The 18,074-nt window shown below is 40.6% G+C and overlaps 1 protein-coding gene across 5 annotated transcripts in view; it reads left to right on the top strand.

Moving 5' to 3' along the window:
• The window catches only part of NCOA2 (nuclear receptor coactivator 2), a 283,927-nt gene that overhangs the window by 189,689 nt on the left and 76,164 nt on the right, over window positions 1–18,074 (top strand). For all 5 annotated transcript variants that reach the window (XM_040261360.1, XM_040261357.1, XM_040261359.1 and 2 more), the window contains one exon: window positions 539–711. In XM_040261360.1, the coding sequence (XP_040117294.1) occupies window positions 539–711 (173 nt within the window). The remainder of the gene's footprint in view (window positions 1–538; window positions 712–18,074) is intronic.

Below are 18,074 nucleotides of genomic sequence, written 5' to 3'. Positions count from 1 at the left end.
GGGTCAGTTTCACTTTTGTTTCTAGCTGCACTGTGGTTTTTTAACATTATCTTAAAAGACCGTTGGGTTTAATTATTAACATCCTAAAGAAGTGTATGAAATGATGAAGATTTATTTTCATTATTTTGCCATGAAGTTTATTTATTCCTGTTATAACTAGTTTAATTTCCCTTTCTTAATCTTAAATTTTTATAAGCATGAGCTCCTTTCCATTTCTAAAACTCTTATTTATTTAATAATAAATTTGATGCCTGTTGTACCAAGTGTCGCTTTAAGCACAATGCTGGGCAGATCATCCCTGTCGTTATGAAACATACAGTCGAGTGGAAGACATTAAACACATTGAACAAATGATTGCATAAGTGAATTTGTAATTACTAATTGGGACAAGGTTGATTTAAAAACAAACAAAGAAAAATGCAACATTTGGGGAAAATTCAGGATTTTTCCCCCCAAAGTACCTCCATGTTTCCACATGTAACTTTTGTTTGCTCTCTATATTCGGGTATAGTTAACATTCTTATCTTTTTCATAATAGCCCCAAAAGGAGCACCGAGAAACGTAACCGTGAACAGGAAAATAAATATATCGAAGAACTTGCAGAGCTGATTTTTGCTAATTTTAACGACATAGACAACTTTAACTTCAAACCTGACAAATGTGCAATCTTAAAAGAAACTGTGAAGCAAATTCGTCAGATCAAAGAACAAGGTAAGAGCACCAAATAAATCCTTTGGAGAGTTGAGTTGCTTTCTGTTTCTCCATGTGTGAGAAATCCCTTCAGAGTCCCTTTAATCCATTTCTTAGGCTTAAATTATTGATGAGAGGATGATGTCACAGTGCAAGATGAATGCAGGTATCACTTGCAGTGGTTTATAAATAGGCTCTGTATAAAATCCAACAATTCCCTAAAGATGGAGGGGCCAAGGTGAGACAGGGTGATGGAACTTTTCATCTAGTAAAACTCAATTAGGTGCCCACTGATCCCATGCCACCTTGGTATTTTCATAGCTCACAGAGTGAGTGACTGTCAGAATTTGCAAGTGAGGAGCCAGGCAAGGATGGAAACCAGAAGTAAGAAAGTGAGCCACCTCTTGTTTCAGCTCGTCAGCATGTTTAAGTCTGAGCCTCAGCTGGCCACGCCACTAAATTAGAGTTTCATATCCCGAATGACAAGAGATTTGAAAGGCTCAACCTCAAGACAGAACTCTTTTGTGGAGTTGAAACACAGAACATGACAGCTTTCTTCCTGAGCTTTTCTTGTCTTTCTTTTTTTTTCCCCTGAGCTCATTTTCTGCCTCTTTCCTTTGATATTTTTGCCTGTAGAAAAAAATTCAAGAAGATAGTATTTTAAAAATCACATCGGACTTTGTAGTGCCAAAAAAAATTGTATTAGGCAAGTACAAACAGCATCTTATCACCCAGGGCCAATATATGCTCATGAACTGTTCATACACTGCCTTCCTTTAGGGCCAGGGAGACTGTTACCTCCTGTCATCTGTTTTTGAATGCATCCTCTTGGAGTTCATATTGGGTTGTGTTTTTTATCTGCTTTTTGTATAACATTTAAAAGAGGCAGATTTTAGAAAAATAATGTCTTGTTTCTATACGTGAGCTTGCAGCTTTGCCTGCTGCCCTCCATCATAAAATCCTGTTTGCATATTTTCATCATAACATTTTCCATTTTCATACAGATAATATTGAGCTAAGTTTTATATATATAAATTATAGATATAATTTTACAAGGATAGTTCTGTCTTCTAAGAACTGAAACACACACACACATAGCATCCACAAGACAGATTCTGATACCAGCCCACTCTAAAAATGAATATTTCCTGGTTTCTCATCAAAATTATATCTTCATAATGTTCAGCTTTCACAGAGAGTCTATTCAATGCCTGCTTAGTTGCCTTAATCTCTTTCCTCTTCTTTTTCTTTTAAGATTCACTAGTTATCAACAACTCAGTTTCATCTCAATTTGATACCAGCAAATGGATGAAATCATAGTCCCAAAATTTTCTAGGAGAAATAACCGGTTCAAGGTTGCAGTGCTCTGAAGTTGCCACATTTCTAGGTGCTGATATCATCACAGTGGCGAAATCACTAAGCTTCTTGTTTTGTGTTTCTGGAGATTTTGAATGGTTCATTTTTGCGAACATCAGATTTTTAGGTAAAACTTCCACACTTTAAAACAGTTACATATGTATGTGTTTTACTATCAAGGTCTTGCACAAGGTTTTACAGTTTTGCAAAACCTTGGTATTCCCCCCTTCAAACCATAAAACACGTTAAGATGTGTCACGCTGGGACTCTGCCATACTTTCACTGTGGGTGTAATCATAAGGCCGCATACCACAACCACCCAAGAAGCAGCAACAATAAACGCCTGTCACGTCTCCCTCTTATAATAATGTTCCCATTAATTTGAAAAGTAACGTGTTTTGAAAAGGAAAAGCAGAAGTTAAAACCCTCACGAAAAGTCCAAGCATACTTTTCACTTCTCGACCAGTCTGATATTTTAAGACTATTACTAGTTTAATAAATTGTTTTTTAGAAAGAGCAGGAACCTTAGTATCAAACCAGGTGGAAGCTAGGCATGAATCCTGGTTCTGTTTCTTAAAAACTTTTTGAACCTGAGCAAATTATTTTCACTCTCTGAGACTTGGTTTCCTCATAGAATTTAGGAATCACAGCCTCTAGGATACACGGTTGTTGAAGAAAGAAGGAGCTGTGTAAACATTCCCAGCAAGTACTTGTCACAGTATTTAGTACATATTCAGTAGACATCTTTCTCACATTCAGAAGAAAGGCATCTTTTTTCCTTCGTGTGTGCTACGTGCCAAGTCGCTCAGTTGTGTCCATCTCTTTGCGACCCTGGACTGTAGCCCATCAGGCTTCTCTGTCCGTGGGATTCTTTAGGCATGAATACTGGAGTGGGTAGCCATTTCCTTCTCCAGAGAATCTTCCCAACCCAGGGGTTGAAGCCACGTCTCTTACGTCTCCTGCATTAGCAGGCAGGTTCTTTACCACTAGCTTCACCTGGGAAACCCCTTTTTTCCTTCATCTATGCTCAGATCTTATACAGTGAGCTCTTCCTTTTCAGATGGAAGGAGGGGGGAAAAGGTGGGGACATGATTGTGCCTGCTTTCCCCTACAAGGTCATTTGAAGAAAGTCACATTTTTCTGGGGCCAGAGGACTCAGCATAGCCTCCACAGACCAGAGGTGGACACTCCGTGTGGCTCTGTGCCCCCACCTTGATTTTTCTCAGGAGCTGGCAACCAGCGAATGTTCAAAAGCAGCACGAAGGACAGAGTGGAACCCTTCCTTCTCTCTGTGCGCTTCCACCCGCCCAGCTACCAGTCAATGTGAATAGAATCCAACCATTATCTTTACCGCATCATCCAGACTTCATTTGTATTCCTGTCACAGGTGGTAGCGTAAATAAAACCCTCGCTGTTCTAAGGGGTTAAGCCGGGTTGCATAACACCCACACTCAAGGCTACACAGTCTGGAAGACGGGCTCCCATAAAAGGAACCCACCCCAGTCCAAAGCTTAGGCAGCTCGGCCCGGCCGGGTGGGGCCTGTCACTCAAGTCTGCTCGGCCATCAGCTGCTCCTCCCCATTCCATAGGCTTGGGAATAAAGGCAGAGAATGAAAGATGATTTTAAATGGCCCAAAGAATGGGGATTTGGAGGGGAGGTTACCAGCTACCTAAATAAGTTAGCCTCCCTTGTCTGAAGCACTTTCTGAGCCCCAGGTTTGGTAGACGCTAGCTCTACAAGAGCATCGTGCAGCCGTGGACTTCGTAGCAGCAGACCAAGCACACACAGAGTCTGCACTTGAACCATGACCCCTGCTTTTGAATACTGAAGCGAGATATTTCTTCCTATGTGGCATACCAGTAAATGGTGAAAATCTGTGGCATCCATAACTTACAAATAGTCATAAGTAGTAACTTATCTTCTTTTCCTAACTGGGAAGACTAATACTGCTTCTGTTTCACAGAAAAATACAAATGATTTAATTTTGGATGACTGGGTCCAATTTCACACTCCTTAGCTAGAAACTTAAATTTAAATTTTTCTATGGAAAATACTCGGTGACTCATGTACTCTTAAAAAAGTAGAATTGAAGTATAAAGTGACCAAAATGGGAGGGGAATTCAAATAATTGATACACTTCCACTGCCCTCTTTAAGTGAAGTGAACATCACTCAGTTGAGTCCAACTCTTTGTGACCTCATGGATTCTAGCCTGCTGGGCTCCTCTGTCCATGGAATTCTCCAGGCAAGAATATTGAAGTGGATAGCCATTCCCTCCTCCAGGGAATCTTCCTGAGCCAGAGATCAAACCTGGGTGTCCTGCATTGCAGGCGGATTCTGCATTGCAGTCTGAGCCATCAGGAAGGGGCTTTTAAGGTAATGTCTCCTCTATTACTCCAACAAAGCCACACTTTTTCTTATTTTTCTAAAATAATCATCTAAATTGAATTGTATTATTTGGAGACGTTTATCCTTTTATTTAAAGCCATTTTCGTGCATATATTTGAATATAGGATGCGATGCATTTATCTGTCAATGGAGAAACTTGTTTTATCCTTTTATTATTTTTCTGAATGTAGATAGCAATAAAAATGAAAAAGTATATTTCAGAAATTTGCATTTGTACAGGCTCACTTTGGGGGGCAAATTCCTTGTTGAATCAAGCAACCTGTTAAAAGATCATTCTGGTTTCTCACTGTGATTATTCTAATGATTTAATTTTGATTGTAGTATGAGAGCATTGGGATTATGGATTGCTTCATACATGTAAATTTCCCCTACAATTGAGCATAGCATAAAAAATGAGTATTTTAAGAGAGGGTGAGGGGCAGTGGTGTGCTAAAGTCAACTGGTGTCAACCATCAAGAGCCAGTTGTTAAATTTTAAGAATTTTATCAACCAGTTAATAAGCACAACCATTATTGAAAATTGTTTAGAGTTAACAATTAAATTACATATTTTAAAAAAAGGTAAGGAAGATTAAAACTCCTCATTTCCTAATTATTGTTCTGCATTTTACTATTACCTCTTCTCTAGAGGCCCTTGTCTTATGTGATAAGACACATGATAGAAATATAATACTAGACAGTGGTGGTCACTGCAAATCTCTAATTAACATCCAATATTTTAACATTAAATATACATAAAAATATTGTCCAACTCATCAGAAAAGTCACAAACTGACAAACAATTGGATTTCTGTGTATCTTACCCATGTATTTTCATGATTTTACTTTTGTCTTATTCTTCAACCTCAGTGAAAATTTCAAGCAACATTTGTGTCAGAACTCTATCCATTCATCAGTTGTAATCATAAGATAGCTATAAAGACAAGAGTTTGGCAAAAGTCAACAAATATTCTGTTAGAATCATTTGGCTCTATGGAATTTGCAACAGAGGGTGTCATATATTTTATTATCACTTGTAAATTATATACTCCACATCCTTTTACTAGTAAAATTCATAATAAACATTTTGATACTTACTATTTTTCCCCCAAGGAGCTGGTTTTTAAGCATTTCCCAGTGTACCACTGGTGGGTGTAGCGGTGTGCAGGTTGTATTCTAAATGTAGGTGAGTCAAATTCATAAGCTCACTATATAAAAATTCAAGGAAATAGTAATGGAAACAGCCTAATTCTAGCATGTAAAAGTAGAATGTAAAGCCTATTGAGGTTATATTTTTCCTTTCAGTCTTCTTTTTCCCCATGTTAAATACATGAAGACCTTGTGATGGCAATTGAATTATTCAGAGCTGACGCCTAGGTGTGAACTAATAGCTGTCACCAGGCAGAGTAAGCAGAAGGGCTCTGATATAAGATCCCTTCCAGGGCTGGGATATCTGTGAATCAGACTTTGGGGTGGTGCTCCCAGGCATTGCTTATGTTCCCTGTGATGAAACCCTAGGGTGACAGCAGAGTCACCCGTTGCCCTGGAAAGATAGGCGAGTGAACTCCGCATCTCTCGGGCATGCCCTCGTATATACCATCCTACTGAAATCAGTGTCGTGGATTGCCAGGCAAGGATTGATGATGGTGCTAATCTTTGATCAGTTAGAGAATGAATAGGAGACCTAGACTTAAAAAACATATACCTTCTAAGTTTAAAAAAAAATGGTGGCCCCTTATATATTATATATAGTTTAAATTTCAATTGTCATATTTTTAATATCCTATTTTTTCTAAAAATGCTGCTAATAATTAAATGGCCAAAGCCAGCCAGACAGACATAAAAGTGGGCCAAAAGAGTAGACTGTGTAATAGTGCAGGGCAAGCACCAAATCCAGCTGGCAGAATAAGTTCATCAGTATAATAAGCCCATTAAGAGCTTGAGGTGTATTTAAAATCAGATGAACCCAGTCTCCCTCTTTACTACTGTAGGACTATGTCTAAATCCCCTAACATCCCTGGGCCTTTACTTCCTAATCTGTAAAAAAGGGATGATAATGTCCACTGTCAGTCTTATGAAGTCTGTTCAGTGTGTTTATAAAGGATCTAATCTCGTGCTTGGCAGATAGAGAGACTTCCTCAACAGTAGTCACTACTGGAGTAGTTACCTGGAGAAGAAAAAGGCTACCCACTCAGTATTCTGGCCTGGAGAATTCCATGGACTGGACTTGGCATCCTCATCCAAATGAATCTTGGCTTTCTTGCTAAGGACTTGGTATTGCTAAGGACGCAAGTTGTTTTTGGATGTTTCCTCTATTACAGATTTAAGCCTTCATACTATTACTGACAATGTTGGTGCTTTCTGTTTTAACACAGATATTTTAAACAGACCTTTCGAAGCTATCTATTCAGAGACAAAGCTCAGAGATACTTGGGGATTCCCTGATGGTCTAGTGGTAAGGATTCAGTGCTCTCACTGCCAGGGCCCAGGTTCCATCCCTTGTTAAGATCCCACAAGCTCTGCAACCTGGCCAAAAAAAAAAAAAAAGGCAAAACAAAATCTAGTGCTTGCTGTGACCCTGTCTGCACCCCTTCCCAGGCTCTGTTGCCCCTGCTCCACCCCCCATCCCTGTTACCTTAGTGGCAGTTTCAAGCATCTTGCTTTAAGGAGAATTAAAGAGGGCAAGAGTCTTAGCAGTGTTCATTTCCTCCTTATTTACTTCAACACAGGAACAAATCCAGCCCCAACTTACTCTTGAAGACTTGAAACTGTTACAGGTCTCCATGCATCCAGCTATGAAGGAATTTTATTTCCTTGTTTGAGAATACCCCTAGGATCAACAATATATCCTTGATATTACAGTTTCTTAATGAAGATAAAATATTTTTCCACTGTGCATGCGTGCTAAGTCGCTTCTGTCGTGTCTGGCTTTTTCGACCCTGTGGACTGTAGCCCACCAGACTCCTCCATCCCTGGGATTCTCTGGGCAAATACTGGAGTGAGTTGCCATTTCCTCCTCCAGGGGTTTTTCCACTGATCTGCATATAATTCACTTTCAGAATTTCATGTGGATTAATGGCTCATACTATGAGTGAAATCCTTAAAATTAGTGAGCTGACTGAAATTCTTGCTTTCATTCCTCATAGGAGCTCCTTGGTTTGGGTTTTTTTTTTTTTTCTCCCCCCTAAGTATATGGAAGTTTTTTTATATATTTAACAGCTTTCAGATGAAAAGGATTTAAATAATTCAGTGTGCCCTAATGCTTTAGGATTTTAACAATTTATGACATGAGCTCTCATTTCAAGACTTAAACTGGCTTCCACACACTAATAGAAGACAGGCGTCTCTTGTTTTCTTGCTCACCTTGCACTGTTAAGAAGAGAAATTCTGACACTATCCTGTGTGTGTTGATTTCATTCCAGAACAAACATCTATTCCATAAAATTTTTACTGAGTAAATACTATATGCAGGATATAATGTTTTATCATTAGTGGGGAATCCCACAGTTGATAAGTACTTGGTTCTTTTCCTTGGATCTTTCACTCGTTTGGAGGGGAATCAGCTTGTACACAAGCCGCTGCGGGCCACAAAGGGACAGCAAGAGCTAGTTGTGTGCACTGACATGGCTGGAGGCTTCGAGGAGGACAGCAAAGTAGACATGGGCCTCTCTGTAAGTGTAAGATCTAATAGACGAGAGAGTGGAAATCGAGGAAAGGAGAGCAGCTTTCCAACAGGGAGCAGAGCAGAGACATGCTCAGAGCCCTCTGTGGCACCGGGTGTGTGCAGCATTGGACTGTTTGCCTACAGAAAGATGGATTAAAGCATTTGATTGGATTTGAGGCTGAAAGGGGCAAGTCAGGGCCAAATGGAACAGTCAGCACAGGACCAGAAGCAATTTTGTAATTTGGAGAAAGTGACATAAAATGAGAAATTCCTAACCAACTCCAGCAGAATTCTGTTGATGTCACTTACCGTGGTCTTCAGACACTAGAGATACCCTGTTCTAGGAAGAGAAACTTTTTTTTTTTTAACGTAGTTAAACATATTTTTAAAGTTTTTGTTAAATTTGTTACAATATTGCTTCTGTTTTATGTTTTGGTTTTTTGGTCTTGAGGCATATAGACTCCAGTTCCCTGACCAGGGATCGAACTCGCACTCCCTGCATTGGAAAGCAAAGTCTTAACCACTAGACTCTCAAGGAAGTCCCTTTTTTTTTTTTTTTTAATGCTGCTGATTCCAGTGGGTGGGGTGTAGAAAGCTCATAATTAATAAAACAACAACAAGAATAAAAACTAAGTGAAAACATGAGAACTATAAAATGTCTCATTCATGTGTAACAAGAAACAATATTTAAAAAAAAAAAAAAAAGCCTTTCATATATTTTATAAGTTGTGGAGGGGACCTAGAAGGAGCCAGGAGGAAGTGACAGGCAGAAATCAACAGATAGAAAGGCAGCAAGAGAGACCCACAAACACCAGCAGAGAGCCTGGCCGACAGAGCACGATAGTAAACGCAATCAGAAACTCAGATGTGCAAGTTCAGACACAAAGGTGGAGACTTTTTTTTTTAGGATTTGTTAACAGCTGTGCTGGGTCTTTGTTGCTGCTTGTGGCCATTCTCTCGTTGCAGGAAACAGGGCTACTCTAGTTGCGGAGCACTGGCTTCTCATTGCTCTGGTTTCTCTGGTTGTGCAGCACAGGTTTTAGAGTGCTGGCCCAGTACTTGTGGCAACGGGCTTAGTTGCCTGGCAGCATGAGGGATCTTCCTGGACCGGGGATCAAACCCACTGCATTGGGTTTGGATAGGATCAAAGTCATTGCATTGCATAGGATCAAAGTCCCCTGCATTGGATTCTTTACCACTGAGCCACCAGGGAAGTCTGAGACATTTTTAAATATAAAATTTTATAGTTTCTTATCGCATTGCCCTTGATGGCCTAAAGGCACAGCGTCATTCAGAAGCTGTGGGCACATAGGTAAGGACCCTTGGGGTGAGCATCAGCCTCTGACCCCGCCCATGTCAGCCCTCCCCTGATCGGCCCATAGGAGGTGCATCAGCACACCATCCTCCCTAGCCCTGGAACCACAGGGCTTGGGAGCAGTGGTATCTCCCACTGTGCCCAAGGGAGCAATACCCAGCCTTCCGAAAATCAGCTAAAGATACTCGCTGAACCCCCATCCCCCTGAAGGGACACCAGCTTGATCCTTCTGTCGCAACTTTTAACAGCTGCCAGGAGACTATGACAGAGTCCAAAGAAGACCCTCACCACCACACCCAGGTTCTCCCCCCCCCCCCCGCCCCCGTGACCTGTCCGCACCAGGCTGTACGCTTCTGTGCTCTATCCCACAACCACCTGAACTTGCATCCCCTTCTAGAAGACGTGTGCTGGCTCCACCTATGCACGTGTTCTGTGGCCTCTGTGCCTCCTGCCTGGAACGCTCCACCCCCTCTTCCGTGTCGGCCAGTTGCCCACTGCCCACCTTGATAGGCACAGCGAGGAGGAGTGAGAGGACACCAGTGGCCCCTTCACCAGTACCCATGTCTGACTGCTCTTGTCCAGTGCCACATTCCTGCCTTCCCTGTCATCAGTGAGTCCTCCCTGAGATGCCTACCCTAGAGTGCTGACTGCTAGCACATCCGTGGTGGGGTTTTTTTGTTGGTTTTTTGTTGTTGTTTTTTTGCATTTGTATCATTCAGACTCTCCTCCCTTTCTGGACTGCCTCCTTTTCCCTGTTTGTGTCTACTCCCATTAGAATCCTACTGTTTTCATTCTTCAGGGCCCATGTCTTACGAAGAACTTCTTAATTCCCAGCCAGTATAGATTTGAATCTCATATTGTCTCTTGTTCTATCTCATCTTATTCCGATGAGGCTTCATGTGGACCTTTCTTTTTCTTCCCCAATTGAATTTATGTTTAGTGATTTTCAGTTCAGTAGCTCAGTCGTGTCCAACTGTTAGTGATCCCATGGGGACTGCACCACACCAAGCTTCCCTGTCCATCACTCCTGGAGCTTGCTCAAACTCATATCCATCAAGTGATGCCGTCCAACCATCTCATCCTCTGTTGTCCCCTTCTCCTCTGGCCTTTGATCTTTCCCAGCATCAGAGTCTTTTCTTTGCATCAGGTGGCCAAAGTATTGGAGTTTCAGCTTCAGCATCAGTCCTTCCAGTGAATATTCAGGACTGATTTCCTTTAGGATCAACTGGTTGGATCTCCTTGCAATCCAAGGGACTCTCAAGAGCCTTCTCCAACACCACAGTTCAAAAGCATCAGTTCTTCGGCACTCAGCTTTCTTTACGTCCAACTCTCACATCCATACATGACTACTGGAAAAACCATAGCTTTGACGAGACCAACCTTTGTTGGCAAAATAATGTCTCTGCTTTTTAATATGCTGTCTAGATTGGTCATAGCTTTTCTTCGAAGGAGCAAGCGTCATTGCATGGCTGCAGTCACCATCTGCAATGATTTTGAATCCCAAGAAAATAGTCTCTCACTGTTTTCATTGTTTCTCCATTTTTTTGCCATGAAGTGATGGGACTGGATGCCATGATCTTAGTTTTCTGAATGTTGAGTTTAAAGCCAGCTTTTTCACTCTCCTCTTTCACTTTCATCAAGAGGCTCTTTAGTTCTTTGCTTTCTGCTATGAAGGTGGTATCATCTGCATATCTGAGGTTATTGATATTTCTCTCAGTGATCTTGATTCCAGCTTGTGCTTCATCCAGCCTGGCATTTTGCATGATGTACTCTGCATATAAGTTAAATTTAAAATGATTTTAATATAGGGATATAAAAAGTATATAGGAATAGATTAAAAATAGCATAAATGCCACTGTTTGGCTGTTCTTTTTATTGTTGTCATTCTCTGGTTGGTTTAGGCTTTAAAGATTTTTCTGCGGTTTTTTTGTGTTTTGGTTTTGGTTTGTTTTCCCAGCCTGTTGTACTGGTAGAACGAGAAAGAGGGAGATGTGACTGTCTTTGTGTACTGCAGGTTCAGCTAGTTTTCAGACTAAGATGAATTATCCAGTAATAAATTATTCTACAGGCAACCATTTTAATTGGTCCTCCCAAGAAGACTTATTTTTTCTGGTTTGGTGAGTTTTTAACTGTGGCAAAAACTATATATACATCATAATTTTACCCTCTTAACAGTTCAGGTGTACATTATTGTTTTAAATTGTATGCACACTGTTGTACAACAGACCTAGACATTTTTCATCTTGCATGATGGAAATGCTTTTCCCATTGATCTGCTCACCATTTCCCCTCCCTGCAACTTCTGGCAACTACCTTCTACTTTCTGTTTCTCTAACTTTGGTTAGATACCACATATAAGTGGAATCATGGTCTCTTTGTAATTGACTTGTTGAACCTAGCATAATATCGTCAAGGTTCACCCATGCTGTAGCATATGATAAGATCTTCTTTGAAAAGGCCGAATTATACTCCATTGTGTGTATTTACCACATTTTTTTACCCGTTCATCCATCAGTGAACATTGTTTCCTTCCACATCTTGGCCATTGTGAATGATGCTGCCGTGAACATGGGTATGCAGCTAACTCTTCAAGACCTTATTTTTGATACTTTTGAATATATATCCAGCAGTGGGGTTGCTGTGTCATACAGTATTTCTGTTTTTAATTTTCTGAGGACCCATAATAGTCTTTTCCATAGTGTCTACACCACTTTATAATCATCCCAACAGTGAAGAAGCATTCCAGTTTCTCCGCATCCTCACCAGGAGTTGCTGTTTTCTGGTTTTTTGATAGTGGCCATGCTACAGGGTGTGAGGTAACATCTCACTGTGATTTTGAGCCACATTTCCCTGATAATTAATGGCTTCTCAGGTGGCACAGCGGTAAAGAATCTGCCTTCCTTCCAGCGCAGGAGATGCAAGAGACGTGGGTCTGACCCCTGAGTCAGGAAGGTCCCCTAGAGAAGGGGATGACAGCCTGCACCAGTCTTCCTCTCTGAGGAATCCCATGGACAGAAGAGCCTGATGGCTACAGTCCACGAGGTCGCAGTCAGTCAGACACAGCTGAGCAACTAACGCTTCCATACATAACATAAGATTTTCACTTTTAAGTGTGCTCCTCAGTAGCTGTCTCACTGTTGACCAGCTGTCCTGAAAACACTTCTGCTTGGGTCTGTACTCTATTCATGCTCATTCCCTGGCTTTTCTTCCTCATCTAACCCTTGGCCTTCTTTCTGTTCCCAACTAAGCCCCTTCCTTCATCAGTTTTACTTACTTCCATCCTTCAGCCTCACGTCTCTGCTACATCCTGTCAGCTGTCCATCTGGGGCCTTGCCACACCTGTCGTTGCACAGATGCCCAAGGAGGGCCTTGGCCAGTCCCCACTCCCCACAGTTTGCCATTCAGTCCCCCGCCATCCAGATTTTCAGCTTCCTGCCAGGCATCTCCCCTGGGCGCCCCAGATTTCAAACAACTGCTTTTCCCCTCTGCCTCTTTATAAGAATGGTGTGTCTGATCTCCTGTGCTCGGTCTCAGAGCATGTCATCATCACCTGCTTTGTGCTCACCCTAGGCTAGACGCCTGGGTCCTGGTCGTATCGGCCTTTCCCTCCCCTATTCACCATATGCAGCCCGTTGTCTCTGTTAGGTCCTCACCATGGCCTGTGACACCTCTACTCCTCAGTTTCCCCATTTTTATTCTAATAAATTTATTAGAGCAACTCATTTATCTTTCTCATCTTAACTCATTTCTGTCTCTCTGTCTTCCATGATCCCATCTCCTTTGGTACCAATACTGATTTCCTGCAAATATTTATTTCATTTTGGCATGTAATACAATCATTTAAACTTTAAAAAAAAAAAGTCCCTATGACCATGTAAACTTTTTGATGGAAGAACCAGAGCTTGTTGAGGTTTTTGTTATTGTTTTGGTGAGGGTGGGGAGAGCTTTTTTTTTTTTTTTTTTTGGCCTAGGTAGCACAGCTTGTGGGATCTTAGTTCTCCAACCAAGGATCAAACCCAGGTCCTCGACAGTGAACGCACCAAGTCCTAACCACTGGACCACCAGGGAATTCTCAGCTTGTTCATTTTTATATTCTTGCAAGTAAGGATATTTAATAAATGTTTATATTAATAATTGATAAAAACTAGGATTTATAGAATATGTGAAAGCAACAAGAAATTCAGATTTTCTTCATATGGTTCAAGAAAGTATGAGTAGACTAGTGGAGGGAAGAAAAGAAGGCAGGTCAGGCTCTTCATCATTAAACTACTGTGACTGTTTGAAATAGCATCACATGAAATAAATTCCAGTGGTGGAGTCTGGAGATGACCAGGGACCATGCCACAGTTGTATTTAAACCTGATGAACTCTTACTAACTCAATAATTATATCTGGATGCCTTCTACATGCCACATGCTGTGCAAGTCATCAGAGGGAGAAAGAAGCACAACACTGTTCCTGCCATCTAGGGACTCATTCAGAATAAGAAATCATCCCGGCCTTTTTAGAGTACCTTGTCCTCAGCAAATGTATTCCTTCTCCCTGATTTGGGAATTCAGCCTAGAGTGAGAGCGGTACCTACATTTATTACATGATAACGCTGGCATTTGGATCTAAGCAAAAGAAGAAGTGATTATTAAAAAAAGAAGAAATGATTAAAGGAAGTCAGTAAGCACTGTGATAGATAGGTGAATATAGATATAAGAGAGACTGGGATAAACAGAGAAGGTAAGAAATAAAACTTCTTTTGAACTTCAAGAGTATATTGACATCTGTCGTGCAGGAAATAATAAAAAGCTACTCTGTTTTTTTCTTTAGCAGTGTTAAAAGCACGTTGTATAAATATATCCATACATACTGTGTCCCATACCTCCCTCTGAGAATGGTGGTCAGGTCTTCAACTTTGCCTTTGTTTATTATGAGAGGAAATATTGATCTAAAGAGAAACTCCAAAAGCAACAGTCTCAAAGCCAAAATGAAGATTTATAATAGATGCTGCTGGATCTTTCAGGGCAGTTTTATCATGAATTATTCACAGAAGAAATTTTGATGATTGGGGATTAGATGTGATTTTGTTAAATATCTTAAATCTTATGGGGACTGCAGTCAAGGGCTATGAGGCATTGTAAACTGAGGAACTGTAACAACAAACAGCCATTCTAGGTTGTAAGTGCCTCCTGTCCAGGTTCCTATATGTTTTGAACATTGTGTGTTTCTAACCAGGCTTCTTTAATTACTGATAAATAACTTACTTAAATATTGTAATATCTCAGTATCAAAGGATGCAAAGAAAAAGATGCTAAGGTGTTGTTGACCCCAGAAAAGAATTTTGCATAGGCATGAAAACCTTCTGAATACTATTGCTCTGTATTCAGAGAATTCACATTTTTCCAAGAGGCAGATGAGTGACATAAAAATTGTAGGAAATATTGGAATTTCGCTGGTGGTCCAGTGATTAAGACTCTATGCTTCCACTGCAGGCAGCACAGGTTCAATCCCTGGTCCAAGAACTAGGATCCCACATACTGCACAAAGCAACAAAATAAATACATTTTTAAATTTATATATAGGAAATATGCTGTAAATTTACACTGTTTACTTTCAAAGGCAAAATTACTACTAAGCTAATGAAGCTTAAGGTTCAGAGCCTCTTCCTGCACTGATCCCCATGAGGTGAAGTTCTCGATGGGGAAACTGCGTTTGCTTAAGGAAAAGCTTTTTCCTAAGTACTTCAGATAATCACCTAAAGAGATATTCAAAGAAGTCTGAATTTTTTGCAGAGCTCTAGCATCTGCTGTTTCTCTTCTCATTCTCTATAAAGAAGAATGAGAATCACATACTTAATTTTGTATTCTTTGACTTTATTTTATTTTTGGCTGTGCTGGGTCTTCATTGCTGTGCAGGTTTTCGGGGGCTACCCTTGGCTGTGGTACACAGGCTTCTCACTCCGGTCACTTCTCTTGTTGTGATTCTAGGCTCTAGGGCGTGCGGACTTCAGTAGTTGTGGCGTATGGGCTTAGTTGCTCCATGCCATGTGGAATCTTCTCAGACCAGGGATCAAACCTATGTCTCCTGCATTGGCAGGCCAATTCCTATCCTCTGAGCCACCAAGGAAGTCCCCTAATTTTGTATTCTTAAAGAGAGTCCCTTCCCTCTAATTGTATCAGCTTCAGGCCCTACAAAACATATCTTTCTCTGGATACTAGCAAAGTATCTCTACTAGGTCAGAAGCAAAAGGGTCAGTGTCCATAGTGAAAATGAGAGCTTACACATGTCATGTGGGGTGCTGACTGTGCTAGGCAGTTGTTTACTCATATCATCATCCCAGTTCATCCATGCAGCACCCTGTAGGGTAGGTTTATCATTAACTCCATTTTATAGAAGGGGAACCTAGAGTTTAAATGCAAGTTATTTGACTCGAACTGAAATCCAGATCTCTACTGAGCTTCACACGCAGTATCCCCAGTGGAGCCAAACAGAATAGACTTGTTGCCCCACTGTTTACTCGCTTTCTTCTGCTGTTTGGAAAGAGTTGCTATGAGAGAATTGGGTATGCATGTTATCCGTTGAACTTAAGATATACTGAGACACTGGGGCTTAGCTCCTAGGAAGAATATTTTTTGTAGATTGCTATATCAGAAGATGATACACACATTCAAGGCAGCTCTGCTTTTCTTGTCAGGAAAAAAAGAAAAAGTTGATAAAAGATCCCAAGAAAATAGAAAATTGCTGTCTAGGCCAAAAAAGACTTCTTGGTATTTAGCCAGAAAATTGGATATCAAGCTTTTTTTTTTTTTTTTAGGCATTCATTTTGTACCCTGATGTGAGCAGACAAGGAATTATTGTGTCAGAGAGAATGTTCCTTGTTTTTTCTGTTTATCTTGTTTGTACAGTGTAACCTCTAGAGATCTGCCTGCCAGTGCAGGAACCACAGGAGATGCAGGTTCAATCCCTGGGTTGGGAAGATCCCCTTGAGGAGGGCATGGCAATCCACTCCAGTATTCTTGCATGGAGAAGGCCTTGGACAGAGGAGCCTGGTGGGCTACAGTCCATGGGGTCACAAAAGAGTTGGACACAACTCAGCAAGTAAACAAGAAAAAATCTCTAGAGAAACAGCACTTTTGACCTGTTCAGCTATCCACTCCCATTTCAGCGAGTATATTGGGAACAAAACAGATTTTACTGACAGTCACTGAGACCACCTCCATACTCACCTCATTATTGACCAGAAGTAATATGAAGGAAATGGCTATGAAGGCTGTGTTTCATCTGGGAACCTCGCTGTATACAAGACTACATAGAAGTGTTTTAACTTGGGTTCTTAAAAGGAAGAATGTGCAGTGCCAACTTTCCCTTGGAAAATGGGTTTTATTAGATTTCTGATATTTAGACAGCATTTTAGATATCCAGAGCTGTTTAAAAGGGTACTTTTGCCTTTTATTTCTCATTCCTGTCATTTTGAGCAAAAGAAACCCCCATTTCAAACATGGTCACACAGAAAATTGTACCCAGGAGACAAAAATTGTTCATTAAAATGGACTCGCATCCTGCTCTTAAGAATGTTAGAACTATGATCACCTGTAATAGAATTAGGTTCCTTTTGGGCCTGTCAAGTCTTGGAAATAAGACATCTTATCTTTTGGAAGAAAAGTGAAATGAATAACGTCAACATTCAGCATGGTGCTTCTTCACCTAAGTTCATAACTGAGATACCTTTCACTCCCATTAGAGCCAGGTGGAGGACAGGGCAGAATTCCTGAGTTGTTTGGGGGAATCTGTCGCTTCTCTTTCTTGAGACCTGAAGTACTTCTCAGTAGACTGATGATCCTTTTTATTTAAGACGTATACATCAGACAGGTTTATGCATTCCACCATTTTGTCAGATTCAAAGTTTTCATATTCTTATCACAGTGATAGAAGGAGAAAAGGGAAAACAGGAAACCAAACCCTACTGGACTAGACATGAACGTTCTCTGCCACCCCCGAGATCAAGTTCACCTTCTCTTAAGAACTCTTCTCCTTTAGATAGACTATCTTCGATTTATAGATCCTTTATGTCATACTAGAGAAAAAAATAACATAAAGTACATTTTATTTGGAATATTGTTAGAGAACCAAAATTGTCAGAAGTGAAAGAAATAACGTTTGTCTTTTATTATATGAACGTATTTACCTTGTGATTGAATGAGTCCTTTTTTTTTCCTTCTTGCCATGGTTTCTTAGGAAAGACAGAGAATTTTCAACTTTAAAAACCATCCTCCCTACCCAAGGTTTATTTGTAAGTTAATTTCTTGGAATGGAGGATATTTTTCCATCAAAACGATACAGTTTTGGTGAAGAGACTCATGGACCAGTTCCATAAAACCTATTATAACCTGTTATAACCTAGGATAGTTCTTAATATAGAGAGCCGTGTTTCCGTAGATGAGGTTTATAGGGATGTTGTAGTGATAAATGGGATGCAGTTTCTTCTAGAAGTATTACTAAATTTATCATAACGTTTTCTTTCTGTTATGTCATTTCAAGTATAGATAACCATCCAGTGAGACTCCATGGACATTACTGTTGATTAAAAAAAAATGACCCCCTCTTACCCCAAAAGGTGGGAACTACTGTGTGTGTGTGTGTGTGTGTGTGTGTGTGTGTGTGTGTGTGTGTGTGT

This window comes from Oryx dammah, unplaced genomic scaffold (genome assembly GCF_014754425.2).
Source record: "Oryx dammah isolate SB20612 unplaced genomic scaffold, SCBI_Odam_1.1 HiC_scaffold_19, whole genome shotgun sequence".
NCBI lineage: Eukaryota > Metazoa > Chordata > Mammalia > Artiodactyla > Bovidae > Oryx > Oryx dammah.
This window is presented reverse-complemented; position numbering and strand designations above follow the sequence as displayed.